At 36.8% G+C, this 15,606-nt stretch overlaps 1 protein-coding gene across 4 annotated transcripts; it reads left to right on the top strand.

Moving 5' to 3' along the window:
- Window positions 1-930: 930 nt before the first annotated feature.
- On the top strand, window positions 931-15,398 carry LOC122001085. 4 transcript variants are annotated; one of them, XM_042555664.1, is made up of 9 exons: window positions 932-1,202; window positions 2,366-2,401; window positions 2,746-5,280; window positions 5,411-5,532; window positions 9,231-11,327; window positions 11,425-11,473; window positions 11,574-11,821; window positions 12,006-12,110; window positions 14,512-15,398. In XM_042555664.1, exons 3-9 carry the CDS (start codon window positions 3,055-3,057, stop codon window positions 14,735-14,737), a joined length of 5,073 nt encoding a protein of 1,690 aa, XP_042411598.1. In that variant the 5' UTR covers window positions 932-1,202; window positions 2,366-2,401; window positions 2,746-3,054; the 3' UTR covers window positions 14,738-15,398. The 4 variants fall into 4 exon arrangements, with proteins under 4 accessions (XP_042411600.1, XP_042411598.1, XP_042411599.1 ...); XM_042555666.1 differs by lacking the exon at window positions 2,366-2,401 and having other exon boundaries at window positions 931-1,202; window positions 11,574-11,721; window positions 14,512-14,649; XM_042555665.1 differs by lacking the exon at window positions 2,366-2,401 and having other exon boundaries at window positions 5,414-5,532.
- The last annotated feature ends 208 nt before the right edge of the window (window positions 15,399-15,606 follow it).

Below are 15,606 nucleotides of genomic sequence, written 5' to 3'. Positions count from 1 at the left end.
GGGTGAGTGGATATCTAATTTCCTAAAGCACAGTTTATATATATCCTTGCAGTGTTAGACTATTAGTATCTCTTTTTGGCTCCATATTGGAAAGGACAAGAAGGATCTTTTTGCCTTGTGAACTGCATGCTCGCCATCAAATTAAAATCATGATCATAAGTTTTTTTGTGGTGTGCTGCCCTTTGAGGTATCCCACAAGACCATGCAGTAAATGTCTGCAAAGTTCATTGGCAAATTATATATTTTGAGTCTATGCGTGTTGGCATGTTCCCAACAACGGAAGACATTAAATTTGTATCACTTCCAAAAGGGAAACTACTTTTCTTGTGTTCATTCATTAGTAAGTGAGAAAATTTGTCTGGTTTTTGATTTTTGGATAAGCAAAAAACACAGAATTCATATGGATTGATAAAAGATTATTATAAAATTATACTAATATTATTAATATAATTTTTAGTAATCAATGTACTGCTAAAATCATGAGCCTTTATTTTTCTTTAAAAGGCATATTTATTTATTATTCTTAATAAATTATATCCTAAAATTTGATCCACCCATTTCTTGGATAAATACCAAGGGAAACTAAAATCTCATTGCCATCCACGCAGCCCAACTGTCATAACTAATTTGTACGGACTCATCATCATGCCGCTCGCCCTCCACTTCATCATCTAAAAAAAAAATACTCGAGGATAAAAACAAACAATCCTAAATTAAATTCCCGCCAATCTCACTCATTAAATTTCCCATCGGACGGACCGGATCGGCAGTTAAAACCTTTGCCGACAATCCAATGGCAGCGATGCGCCGTAACCTTTTCAGCTTACAAGCCCAAGGGTTTCTGCTTCGGGCTCGGCAGCCGAACCGCACGGTTCGTCGTCCGAAGCACTAGCTTCGTCACCGAGCCGGTGTCTTCTTCCTCTCGCCCCTTCGTTGGAAAATTCACAATAACATCCCCCTTCTCTCTCCTCTTTCTTATCTCGCGCGGAGCAATGGTGGGAGTGAGAGCCAGCGCACGAAGTCCAGGGTCGTGGCGCTGCTGTTGATCGTGGAACGCTAACCCTAAGCTCCTTAGGCAGCTGTTCAGGAACCCTAACCCTAGCTCAAGGACGATCAAGTTTGTCATTATTTCCGATCCGTGCCGCCTTTCCTTGCTCCACACCCCGGATAGATCCGTTGATCTGCGTCCGTGCGCTACGCAGGTGCCTGATTCTCCTTCCCTTGGGTTTCTCTGTGCTGTTTCTTCTTGGTTTTGCCGGTTGAGCGCTGCATTTCTACTCGCTTGCCCCCGATTTGGCTTGGGAAGGATATGTTAACTGGGTTACCTTTCCTTTGCGTTGGAGTTGGGACTTCGTTGAAATGCTGGGATTTGGGTCTGTGGTGTTGCTGCTCCACGGCTGTAGCAGGGCTTTTTGAATGTTTTGCTCCTTCTGATGTCATTGATATAGGACTCTAATTTCTTTCTTCTATTGCAACTAAGGATTTTGTTCTCTACTTGCTTTTTTGGACTATTTTGCCTATTTGAAGCTAAAAAATATTAAATTTTTTCCTTTGAGATTAAAGTTGTGACAAATTTGGATCTGGCTCATAAATTTAATTTTTTTACTTACCCTATTTACTCTTTGTTGCATCCTAAAGCTTATTTATTCCGTTCTTCTCTAGTGTGAATTATTTGTATAAAAGGAAGCTGATCTTTTATCATGTCAGTGAACAAACAGAAAAATTGTGCTAACTCTCTAATGTATAGGTAAAAGGATTTCTTGAACCCATTCCACTTGATCCCTGAATAGCAGTATGATGCACCTATGACGGATATATATCAGTCACATTGTATCTTTTTTTTTGTGCTTCCCGTCACTCTCATCATCCACATGTTTCAGTGACACTCATACTCAACTTCACTTATGCTGCTAATGTTGTCTGGTCGATTGACTTCATTCGAAACATATCATTTTAGTCGAAGACTTATCGAATTTGAATGGCATGTATATACTCTTATACCCTAAGAGAGCTTTTGACTCTAATGTTGCTTGGACATAATTAAAAATCACAAAAGCAAGTTGTCAGTGCTTTGAAAGTTCTGTTTGGTGGTATCTTATTGTATAGTGTTTTGGCACTTTTAATAGTTTAAACACAAACTTTATTTATAAATAAGAGAAACACTTGTTTCACAAAATTCGTTCTTCTTCTTTTAATTGTTGATTCTATCTGAGTCCCCTGTCCTTGTATTGATTTTGACTGAATATGTTAATATCAGTTTCTGCTGCATGGAAAGCTTTTGGTGGGAACTTATCATCATGTTGGAAATTTGTCTTTGTTCCTCAAGGAAACAATAATTATACAAATTGTAATCCTGATTTTGCAGGATGAATGTTGTTCTTGTGTTGAAGTTTTGGAGAAGGTAGGATGAATGCTTTTGCATTGAAGTTTTGGAGAAGATCCATGATGCCTATGTTTTGAGGAAGAAACTTGTCTGTGTTATTATGATATGTAGTGGGAAGTTTCGGTGATTATATAGGATATTGGGCAGTTAAATATTTTAACTCAATGCTAAGAATCTGAATCTGATGCATCAATTACTCATTTCTAGGTGTGTCCTCTAGAATTGTGTGCCAAATATTCACTTTTTGGTCGTTTCATTGAGAGCACATAATGTTTGGAGGATTTAGCGGTTCATTCTCAAAATTTGTAAATATTGCTATCAACTTTGCCCTAACATCTCCACACGTCTTTGATTTTAAGCAGATTTGTAAAACAACGGAGGGTCCATGATCACAAGGCACTGTTGTTTAAATTTCTGGAAGAATTTTTATGCTTAATATATTTTACTTTTGAGATCTGTGGAGTGTGACGAAAGTATTCAAAGATTTTCTTGAATGGAATTGATGTTTTGCTGTCTTTAAGAGTTTCGACAATAGCAGTGCAATCCCATTGATATTTTAGAAGCACTTGGTTCTGGACTGCTAGCAGTTTCTTGGTGATAAGTCAGTGGTTCTTAGGAGTTAACCGCCTTAAAGTGACACTTCATAATCCAAGATACCATCTCTTAGCATTATGCAACTGTGGCAACAACAACAATTGTTGTGCAAGAAGTTCCAAGAGGAACGAAGACAGCAGCAACTTCGGCAGCTAGATCAGGAGAAAAGACAGCTGATTCCGCATAGCCAATTGTCTGTTTTAGGAAAACCTGCAACAGGAGATCAATTAGCTGCAACATCAAATGACATGCCTATTAATGATGCACACAACTATATGTGGCCAAATAATTTTGTTGGGGATGTCTCCAACTTACCCATTAACTCTCAGATGTTTATTCCTGGCAGCATGAATTTGGCACACTCAAGTTACCCAGCTTCTTTACAGAACCTTGCTAATGGTAGTTTTATGCTGAATGATCACAATCGAGGAATGCTGTCTATGGGATTTACGCCTCAAAATGATCAATTTATTCATGGTATGCCTATTTCAGGCACTGGCACAGTAGAGCAATACCCCCACTTCTTAGGAATATCCAGTAATTTCAACAATTTGGTGGCTGGACCAGATGCAACCCTTGCAGTGAAATCATCATACCCATTTGCTACTACAAATGATCAGCAATCAGGTGGTCAAAATTGTTCAGAGGACAAGATTTTGTTTTTACAGAATCTCCAAGGCAGAAATACATTCGGCAACCCTCCAATGCAAGTTCTTGGTAATGATGTCACAGCTGGAAACTTTCTTGAAGCTAGCAATCTGCAATTCCATGATCAGTTTAGGGATTTCCAGCCCAGGCAAGAACAAGATGATACATCAGGTAATTTACATGGAAAGCAACTATCAGATATAGGAAATTGTAGAGATGCAGCTGGTTTAGATCCTATCGAGCAGAAGCTCTTGTTTGGCACAGATGAAGATGATAATTGGGGTTCACTTGCTGGGTGCCTTACATCTGGCATTGGTGGAGAGATGCACGGCCATTCTCTAGAGATTGATCACTATGGCACATTGCCTTCTGTCCATAGTGGGAGCTGGAGTGCTCTTATGCAAGAGGCTGTTCAAGCTTCCACTAGTGACAAAGGGGTTCAGGAAGAGTGGAGTGGCTTGAGTTCTCAGAACACAGAACCTGTAAGAACACCTTCGTGTGTCACAAATGACAATGGGAAACAACCAACAGCATGGGTTGGCAACAACATAAAGAATCAAGCTTCTTTGACTGCACAACCTTTTTCTTTATTAAGTGGCCCAAATGCAACACCAAGCTCCTCCTCCATTATTGGTAATAAGAGTCTTCTTCTGAAGTCTGCTCACGAAGAAAACAATATGCCACTGATTGACGCATCCCATGTACCTTCAATGTCATCCTTGCTACGAACCAATGGCAAAGAATTTACAAATAGTCAGAATCAAACCAAACCAGTAGAAGGTGATGTTAAAGCTAAAATTCCTATATCTAGTGAAATGAGAACTGGGCAGATCTTTGAGCAGTGCCAGAATAGGTCCAGGAACACTCAGTTAAAACCACAAGACAATGGAAGTGGCTGGACTGGCCATAAGACTTTGCACTTGTCCAACGCTCCTACTAAGCCTGTCAACAACTTAGGTGGTCGGAGTGCTAGTCATGCAATGGCATCTAGAGGTGACAGTACTTCAGATTATCATGAGATCCATGGCAATCATGTTTACGGGAGTGCTGGAGCACAAGCAGTCAAATCAGGTATTGCTAGCCCTAAGATGCAATCTGGAGATTACTTAGCAGGTGATTCAGGGTCTGTCGGGAACCCAAATCCCTTAAAATTGAACCAGAACATGCCTCAACAGACTAATAATGAACAGAAATCTGTTTTTGGGAGAAAGTTTGCCCCCAATGCACGTGGGAATTTTGGAGTTGACAAAGATGCCAGAGAAAACCAGAATCAGCCAAATCCAAAATTGCAAAGTTGGGAGTTGTCAAGAATTCCTGGAGCTGAAAGGCTGGGTCATATTGTTGAGAAAGAAAAAGATTCCATGGAAGCTCTTTCAGGAAAAGGTTATGTTGGTGATGCATTGAAAGATATTGTTGTAAGTGGTGGCCTGAACACTGTTCAGCATGGTCAACATACTGTGGGACCTAATATGGTTCATAATTCACTAGCAAATTTGAAGAATAATGCAGAACCTACTTCAAAATTCAATCACCAACTAAACATGCAGGGCTTCTCCAACTCAATTTTCAATAGATCAAATATAGATGAATCATTCAGGGGAAGGTCACATTTTGCTGGTCATGCTGTGTGCAACAATCCTATGAATGCTACTGAGGTAATGTAATCAGTCCTGGAACCATTTCAATTTCTACTCTTCCTTTCCTCTTCTTAATCTTTCTCTGAGGTTTAGATTTGAGATATTTAACTTCTGTTTCCTGTTAATATAATTAACTTTTGGTAACCAGCAGAAGATTGTAGTGGAAGCAGAGGATCTGTCTAAACATGCAATATCTGTCTGTTCTTCTAGCAGTTTTTTTAACGGATCAACTGCTCAATATGCACAGAATGAGACAATTTCTCAAGCAAGGTATGATTTTTTTATTTATAAGCATATCTTTAACCCCGCTATGTTATCGAGATCCTTGCGCAGTGGGTCTCTGCTGTGGCACTGGATGCCAATACCTGAATGGTGCATGACACGTGTTCCACACATTCCTATGTACTCGGCATGGCCTGTCTAAATAGTCATCAATGCACACTTCCCATACCTAATGGTACAGTTGGGTAGGCTGGTCAAGCTTTATTCTGTACTATTGTGTGTCAATAATTTCTAGGATGATGTTAGAACTTAAGAAACCATTTTTTTATCACTTCTTTTTTTTGTTTTTTTTTTCAAAAACTCCGACCACGACGAACTAGCCATGGCCAGTCCCAAGCCCGGATAAAGGAGGAGGGTAGCGTTAGGTTGCTAGCTAGCGTTAAAACTATGACAAATGTTCAATAAATATATCCATTAAACTATTGTGCTAATGTTAGGTTGTTTCTCAAAATGAACGCGTTGTAAGGTCCGACTGTAATGTCTCGGCAAGGATCACTATATCTCCAGAACTCAGGTATAGTGCTAAATATGCAAGAATTCGCGTTGCATGGTCCGATTGTAACTATATCTCCATGAGAACTGGGGTGTAGTGTTAAATAGGTAAGAGTTCTCATATTATAGGATAGATAAGAACAAATATGATAGAAAAACTAATAGTTTAAGATTTGGAACATGAAACATAGGAACCCTAATTGATAAATCAATGGAGGTAGTACATACGATGATTAGGAGAAAAATTAGTATTTTGTATGTATAAGAGATAAAATGGGTAGGCGAGAAGGCAAAGATGATAGAGAACTCAGGTTTTAAGTTATGGTACACAGGAAAGAGTAAAGAACGAAATGAAGTGGGTATTATTATAGATAGTTCGTTAAAGGATGAAGTTATATGAGTAGTTAGAAAAGGGGATCGAATTATAACCCTTAAGATAGTAGTGACAAAAAAACTATGAACCTAATTAGTGTATATGCGGAATTAGATGAAGCTATAAAATTAATATTTTAGGACGACTTATGAAGTATTATAAAACATTCCGCCAAATGAAATGATTTTAATAGGAGGTGATCGAAATGAACATGTCAGAGTGAAAAATGAGGAATATGAGAGGGTACATGGGGGTTATGAGTTTGGAATGAGAAATGAAGATGAGAAAATTATATTAGATTTTACAATAGCATATGACCTTATATTAGCTAATCTATTTTTAAGAAAAGAAAAGAACACTTAGTCACGCTCAAAAGTGATAATAAATCGCAAATTGACTTTCTTATGGTCAGGAAAAATTATAGAAAGATTTATAAAGATTGTAAGGTTATCCTTGGAGAAAGTTTAACTATTCAACATAAATTAGTAGTGTTGGATATATACCTCAAGCATAATATTAATAGAAAGAAAATATATACGACTCCTAGAATTAAGTGATGGAAATTAAAGGATAGGAAGCAAAATATATTTAAGGAGAAGGTAGGAGTACAAGTATTAGGTAAAATATATGGTGATTCTAATATGACACAGGATAAGATGGTATTAAAGTTAAAATTAGTAGCTAAGAGTGTACTCGATGAGTCAAAGGAGCATGCACTACTAAATAAGGAATTTGTATGGTGGAATGAAAAAGTACAAGAGAAAGTGAAGGAAAAAACGAACAGCTTATAACAAATTATATATTTGTAAGTACAAGGAAAATTTAAAAAAATATACAACAGGCAAGAAAGAGGCTAAGAAAGTAGTGAATGAAGCAAGAAATAAAATTTTTGAACAATTATATTAAAAATTGGATACAAAAGAAGTGGAATGAGATATTTATAGAATAACTAAAGTGAGAGAAAGACAGACAAGAAATCTTATCCAAGTAAAATGTATTAAAGATGAATGTAATAGAGTACTAGTAAACGATGGAGAAATAAAGGAGGGAAGATGTATTTTCATCAACTTTTTAATGAATGTTTAGGTGACCAACTTAACTTAGATAATTTAAGTAGATCAAATGAATATAGAAATTTAAATTTTTATCGTAGAATTCAAATTTTAGAAGTAGAACAAGTTTTAAATGAGATGCACAATGGAAAAGCCGTTGGATCAGATGATATTCCGATAGAAGTATGGAAGTGCATAAGGAGATAAGGTATTGAATGAATTACAAAATTATTTAACATGATATTGAAAATGAAAAAAATACCTAATCAATGGAGGGTAAGTATTCTAGTTTCCTTATATAAGAATAAGGGAGACGTACAAAATTGTGTAAACTATAGGGGTATTAAACTAATGTGTCATACCATGAAACTTTGATAAAAAGTAATAGAAAAAAAGATTAAGGAAGGGGACCACATTGATCGAAAATCAATTTGTGTTCATGCTTGGAAGGTCGACAATAGAAGCTATACATCTTCTTAGACAATTAATTGAAAAATATCGGGAGCAAAAATAAGATCTACACATGGTATTCATTGACGTAAAAAAATCTTATGATAGAATCTCAAGAGAAATTATACGGAAAAATTTAGAAAAGAGAGGGGTTAACGTAACATATATTGAACTAATTAAGGATATATATGAGCATGTAATGACCAAAGTAAAGACTTCAGGCGGAATAACTGAATCATTTCTAATAAAGATAGGGTTACATCAATGATCAACTCTAAGTCGCTATCTTTTTATTCTAATTATGGACGAACTCACTACACACATTCAAGACACGGTACCGTGGTGTATGCTGTTTGTAGATAATATTATTTTGGCAGATGAAACACGTGAAGGAGTAAATGCTAAACTAGTATCTTGGTAGAAAATACTATAATGGAAACGTTTTAGGCTTAGTAGAATAAAAACATAATATATGAAATTTAAATTTAACAATATTAGATGGAATGAGATAATTGTTAAAATAGGAGATGATAAGTTGCCTGGAACCGAGAGCTTTAAATATTTATGATCATTTTTGCATAATTATGGAGGGATTGAGATAAATGTCTTATATAGAATACAAACAAGGTAGTTGAAATAGAAGAGAGCGTTGGGTGTCTTATGTGATCGTAAAATATCTCTACAATTTAAAGGAAAGTTTTACAAAATCGTAGTTAGACCTGCTATATTATATGGAACTGAATGTTGGGCTTTGACTCGAGTGCATGAGCAGAAGATAAGAGTTGCAGAGATGAGGATGTTAAAGTGGATATGTGGACATACGAGGATGGACAGAATAAGAAATGAGAGTATTAGAGATAAAGTCGGAGTTGCATCTATTGAGGAAAAACTCCGAGAGACACGTTTAAGATGGTATAAGCATGTACTTAGATGATCAATAAATGTTCTAGTTAAGCGATGTGAAACTATGATAAACACACATATCCAATGAGGAAGAGGAAGACCAAAAAAATTTAGTTAGCAACAATAAAACAAGATAAAATTTATTTAAGTATAGATGATGATATAGTATGAGATAGAGCTCAATGGCATAAAAGGATCCATACTACCAACCTCACCTAGTGGGATAAGGTTTGGTTGTTGTCGTTGTACTTCTTTTATTTAGTTCTCACTACCAGAACACCTAATATTAAATCTGAATTTTTGCAATTTTCTTTTCATTCTATTTACTTTGCGTTCTTTATATCCTATTTTGTTTGGCGTTATGGACTAAACATCAGGATCTTTCTAATCCTCAAGAATTATTTAATTGATGGCAGCAATATGCTTGAGCTTCTTCATAAGGTTGACCGATCAAGAGATGTGAATTCTATGAATTCGTCTGATAGATCTGCCCAAGTTGCTGATGATGTTTCTGCTGCCCAACCTCATGTTGATTTGTCTTCTATCTCAAGAGGATTTGGATTGCAGTTAGCTCCTCCATCTCCACAATTACTATCAATCAAAAGCCCAATTTCTCACAACCTCTTAAATGATCCTATGATCGCCCAATCAAGCCATCAAGGAGAGGCAAGCTATCAGGATCAAGCACAATCAAATTATGCTTCTTTAGCCCAACCTTTAGCTCTCCTTCATGAATCATCTGAAACACAGAATTGGGATAAGATATCCAACCCACCTGGTCACCAACAGAACAAACACATGGAAGCACATAGGCATCTCAATTCATCAGCGGCAACTGCTCCTGATTTTCCTTTGGTTCAAAAGCAATTACATGAGCAGCGGTTGGGACTTCAACGACAAGACCATTCTGGTGCAAAATGTCACCTGGAACAACATCAAGAAGATCAGATTTCCAACACAAGCCAAGCTAATGTAGGCACACCTGCTAAAAGTTCTTCACTTGTGAATCCTACACATGATTTTACTGATGGGGCTGTAGCAAGCCAATCTGTTGAGACATCCTTGCCTACTTTGAATAGTAGATTCTCCACTTCAGGAGTTGCTTCCCATGCTGAAAATCATGGATCAGGTAGTTCACAATTTTTCTCTGGAAGAGGAGACCACACAAAACCAACAGTTGCAGGATTTTCTCAAATTAAGAGTCCTGGACATCAGCTACCTCCTACAGACACAAAATCAGTTTCTCATTCTTCTGCATCAGGTATGTCTCAGCAAGATGGCATCTCAAAGATGTTGCACAATGTGTGGACAAATATATCAGTTCAACAACGTCAAGCTGGTGTCAACCCTCTACTCACTCCTAATGTACTTCAGTCCTTAATAAATCATGGAAGAGAGAGAAGTTCATGGGGTATGCCAAAGACAGGCAGTCAAATCAACAAGGAAGAAGGTGCCCCCGAAGCTGGCATTAGTTCTAATTCACAGAAAGATGAAAATCCAGCTCAAGTCAGGTCCTCAAATCTACTTGCAGAGACGATGGATGTTTCTAATGCAAAAAACATGTTCCAGGGTGAAGAAGTGGTGCCAATGCCAGCTTTTGGTAGAGGCTCTAGCTTTCCAGTTTCCTCTCTGGTCCATCTGCATCAGCATAATGTTAACAAGGGCAATCATGAATTGGGTCCAGCTGTTAATTCGAGGGACTTGCATTCTCCTATAACAACCGATATATCTTCTAGCAGTGTCATTGGCATCCTTGGGGGCTTGTCAAAATCTTCAGATCATCAACAGCAAAACTATTCCTTACTTCATCAAATGCAGACCATGAAGGCTTCTGACTCTGATATAAACAAGTTAACAGGAAATATGCTGAGTGGAGTGCCTTTTGGTTCCAATACTCCACAGATGAACTTGAATGTGAATCAGAGATTTGATCATGAGCAGAATTCTAACTCTAAATATCCTGATGTTAAAGTTGGAGCACCTCAGGTTTCACTTTCATCAGATGCCAAAATGTTAAGATTTGCTTCAAATGACAATGAAGAAAAAATCCCTACCACATCATCAGCAGGACAGGGCATCCTCCAAACTCATATGCATCCCCTTAGTACAAGTTCCATGTCTACTGCTTTGGGAGGTACTGAGTGCACACAGAGTAGGCCTCAGATGTCTTCCTGGGTTGAGCATAATGCAGCCTACCAAAATGGTAGGATGGTTCCTCTATATGATGCTCAAAGGAGTGGAAAAGTTTCCATGCACCAGTATGTTCAAGAAGTTCCTGCAAGGATGGAGGACAGTACTGTAATTGATCAAAGATGTGAGAGCACTCAGGCTGGTGGCTATGAGCAAGGTATATTATCCACCAAGATATCACCAAATGAGTCATCTCCCTTATTGCTACCCAACACCATTGACCAATCTACAATTTTAAGACATAAGAAACGCAAAAGTGTGACAGCAGATCTGCCTTGGTATAAGATTGTCACTGAGTGTTCACAAAGTTTGGAAAACACCAGGTGTTTTTTTAGTAGTACTTTATACTGTACTTTCATTTTTTTTAGTAGCTTGATTTAATTTGCATCAGTCTGATAGAAGTGATTTTTCCCCATTTAGTATGGCAGACTTGGAATGGAATTCAGTTGCCAAAAGATTGATGGAGAAGGTTTGTTCGCGGACCAATATGGCTTGTTTTTAATCAATTTGTTGCATTTCCCTCCTATTTTTTAGAGAGAGTTTTGTAGTTTTAATTTTCTGGTGAGTAGGTAGATGATGATGCTGAAACTCTAGAAGATGACCCATTAATTTCTCACTCGCGGAGAAGGCTTATCATGCCAACTCAGCTAATGCATCAACTTGTTCCAGCTGTACCTTCAGCATTGCTTAAGGAAGAGGCAGCTTTAGCTTATGAAAGTATGCCCTTTGTTATTGCTAAATCAGTACTTGCAGATGCATGTGGCCTTGTTTCTTACATAAAAAATGGTTCACATGAGCCAGTGGAAAATGAAAATATGTAAGTACCAAATTTAAAATTTTCAAGACCTTGATATATGATATTTAGTTGCCATCTGACCTCCAAGTATAGCATGACCCTTTTAATTTTTTTAATTGGCGTGTCATGTTTCATGCATGTTATTTCTAGATATTTTTGATACTACCAACTACCATTTCTGATGTTCTTTTTCTCAACTCTCTAGGATGCTTGTTGACATTAAGACTTCAAAGGTGGGGAATGGTGCTTATTCAAACTTAGCAGAGAATTTCATTGGTAGATCTGAGAAACTGGAAGCCGATTTCTCAAGGTATGCAATAAATATTAATTTTCATGGTTCTCTATTTTCATTGTAACTATATTTGACTATCTTATCGAAATTTTTCTTGAAATTTGCAGAACTTATTATGTGAACAATCATGGTTGTTACTTAAGCAACACTTAATAGTTAATATACAAATGATCAACAAAACTTTGTGCATTATCGGCCATTACAACTTTTGATTGTTTTGACACCTGGCATTTCTGTTCTGAAGGAAAAATTAACTTAGATTTGCAATTGTTTTTGGTAATAATATTTAGTGAAAGATATATGACTTGATTGCATGTGCAATGATTGTGAGTGCAAAGTTGCTTCACGGTGGAAGAAGCCATCTAGGCACATTTGTTTGTGCTCAAGTTCGTACAGTAGTGAGATTTAAGATTAGAATGTCATTGGTGGTATGCAAGCAATCAGAACATTTTTTTTTTTCACCACTCTGGAATTTTTTTTTTTAAGAAGTTGCTTCTGTAAAAATGTGGTATTTCTCATACCTTTTTCTAAGGATGTTTCTTTAATATCAGTTATTGCATTAGTCAACGCAGTTAACTAATTAGATGTATAAAACTTGATTCCTTTTGTTGTTAGATGCACTATCTTTCCAGACGCATAGCTTATATTTGTTATTTATGTCTACTCTTTTGTGATGACATTGATATTTAAGTTACACTCAAAATAGGACATGTATTTATTGTCTGATGTGGATTTAATTCAATTCAAATCCAATTTCCTTGACAAGAACAAATTCTCATTGGAAGTAATAGGCTATATTTTCTACTGCTACGTCTCTATGATGTGTACATTCTTCCATCTATTCTTCTAGAAGAATGATGCAATTTTGAAACTGCAATGTATTTCCTTTCTGGGAGCCTTGGCACAATAATAAAGTTGCTGCCATGTGACCTTGAGGTCACAGGTTCGAGTCATAGAAACAACCTCTTGCAAAAATGCAAAGTAATGCTCCATACAATTGACTCAATGTGATCTGACCCTTTCTTGGGACCTGCTAACGCTTCGTGCATTGGGCTGCTTTTTTTTAAAATGTATTTCCTTTCCCTTTTTTCTTAAGCTTAGATGTGCCACCATCATATTTTATTTTTTTTGTCCATTTTCCTTGCATGATTTAAAATAACACAGCTTTGATACTTGGAAATTTTCATTTATGTCTTGGTACTCTTCTTTTATGCCATAGTACGTATGTGAGATACTGACACTTTGACATTGACAATCTAGGTCAACATTCAAAACTCCTATTGACCATGCAAATGTTTTTAGAAACGATAATATCACTCTCTTAAGTCCACATCCACGCTCAAGTTTGAGTAACCTTGATATTTGATATTATTTGTCTCTTCCATGAATCAGTCTAGTCTAATATCTTCTCCCTCTCTCTCAGGAAAATGACTAAAAATTAGTCTCTTTGCATCTTTCCTATCTAGTAGATGTTTGAATCGTAATCTCATTTTTGCCTACAACATTTTCATTAGTCTCTTCGTCTATGGTAACTTAAAAAGATAAATAAGTGCTCTTTTTTACTCAGTCTCTACTCTAACATCTTTTTGTCTGTATAAGTATTATTATATATCAGATTTACTCTCTCTCTCTCTCTCTCAAGAATGATATTGAAACCCTAATCTATCTACCATTGCAATTGTTCACAATTGATATCTTTACATTGGTAAATTTCAGAATCTTATGGTACCTTCAATTTGAGTATACGATAAAGATCATGTCAAGTCTTGAATATCATTACCAACAATGCCTTTTGAAGATGATCACTTATTGCATATTTTGAAGATCATCTTCGTTAAATTATCAAGCCTTAAGAAGATTAGTCTAGAGCATAAGTCATCAAATTTCTTCCTGTACACTAGTAATTGGGTCTTTGTCATCTTCATTGAGTGTTGTTCAAGAATGTGTGTGTGTTTATCAGATGAAGAATTTCCTTCACTTCAAGAGTCTAAGTTAGCAAGATCTCCTATATGTAATGATGCTTAATTGTAGGTGTTAAAATTTGGTTTACTTGTAGGATTCCTGTGTAGGGGGTTTGGTGATCAGCACAAAAAGTCAGCTCTGAGTAATTTGTTATCTTGGGATCCTGATTGAATTTTATTATTACCAACCTAAATGAACTGGTAAATTGGTTAAAGAAAAGGAAAGTAGCATGCTTTCTCTTTCACTGATATCAAAAATCCTTTTACCTATCAACACTCTACCAGGCCAAAGGTTTCCTCTGGATTTTTCTCCTTTGAACCTAATCTGGATTGTTGTGATTTTTTTATACATTAGATTGTTTTTTCAAGCTTTCTTACTGTTGAGGGTGTGCTGTTCCATATATCTGGACATTTATGTGTTTAGTTTGTCTTTTTGCCATTTGATAAATATATTTCAGGTTGGCGACTGGCCCCTCCTTATTAGAAATGCAGATGGAATGCCAGGAATTGGAAAGGTTTTCCATTGTCAATCGATTAGGCAAGTTTCATGGTAGGACTCATGCTGATGCAGTTGAAGTTTCTGCCACCGGAGCTATTCATCCTAGGACGTTCGCACAGAGACAAATCACTGCAGTTTCCATGTCAGGAAATCTTCCAGAGGGGATCATGAGCTTGCCACTTTAGATCGTTGATCATTTTTCTGCTAGTCTAAAATGCCATTGCTCCCTGGCAGTTTTCTGTGCCATTTAAATACTCCCTCAGTGGTAAGTTTACGAGAGTACAAAACACATCATCCAGGGACAAAAGCCAGTTGAACATGAATCAAGGGGCAAGTAGTTGTGTCGTCATCATGTTGATACACAACCTCATAGGGAACGATGGCTGTTGAATCAGTACCGATTGTTATCATTCAATCTTTCAGGAAGTATAGGTCTTTGTATATCAATGAAGATGAAGAAGGGTAGGCCTTGCTTCATTCTTTTTAAGCAGGGGAGAGTTTGTATTGTCCCATATTTCTATATTCAAATGGACTTGAATATTGGGGTTCTCTCTTTTGCTCGCTGACAGGTAAACAATCATTACTCGACCTTCACAATAGGGAGGAAAAATCTAATGATGTAACCACGAATTCAGTTGCTTGATGCAATTTCTGTAAGGGTTCAACTTTGGAATCAAGTTCATGAGGATGTAAAATTATGCCATTTTACTTATCCTCTGTACAACACATGCATTTTACCATCGCGCCCATCACAACTTTCTGTTCGTGTAACCGGAGAGTTTTGTTATTGTTACACCTGTTGTCAGCTCAATTGAGATTACATGAATGTAATTTCTGAAAGGCAAATGAGATCCCAACTGAATGTAAAATTTCAAGTTTATGTTTCCATAGAGATGTTATGCTGTTCAACTCTTGTGCACAATTGAACGCACTTCCGGGCGTCTTGCGGAGATGAGCAGCATAACATAAAAGTATATGTTTGCATATCAAAAAATTGCTCACAATTTTAACATGTTTTTATTTAAGCATTGCGTTATTTCCATTAAAGCATATT

The sequence above is a fragment of the Zingiber officinale genome, chromosome 7A (assembly GCF_018446385.1).
Source record: "Zingiber officinale cultivar Zhangliang chromosome 7A, Zo_v1.1, whole genome shotgun sequence".
Taxonomy (NCBI): Eukaryota; Viridiplantae; Streptophyta; class Magnoliopsida; order Zingiberales; family Zingiberaceae; genus Zingiber; species Zingiber officinale.
The sequence above is the reverse complement of the archived record's forward strand: the minus strand, read 5'-3'. Positions and strand labels throughout refer to the sequence as shown.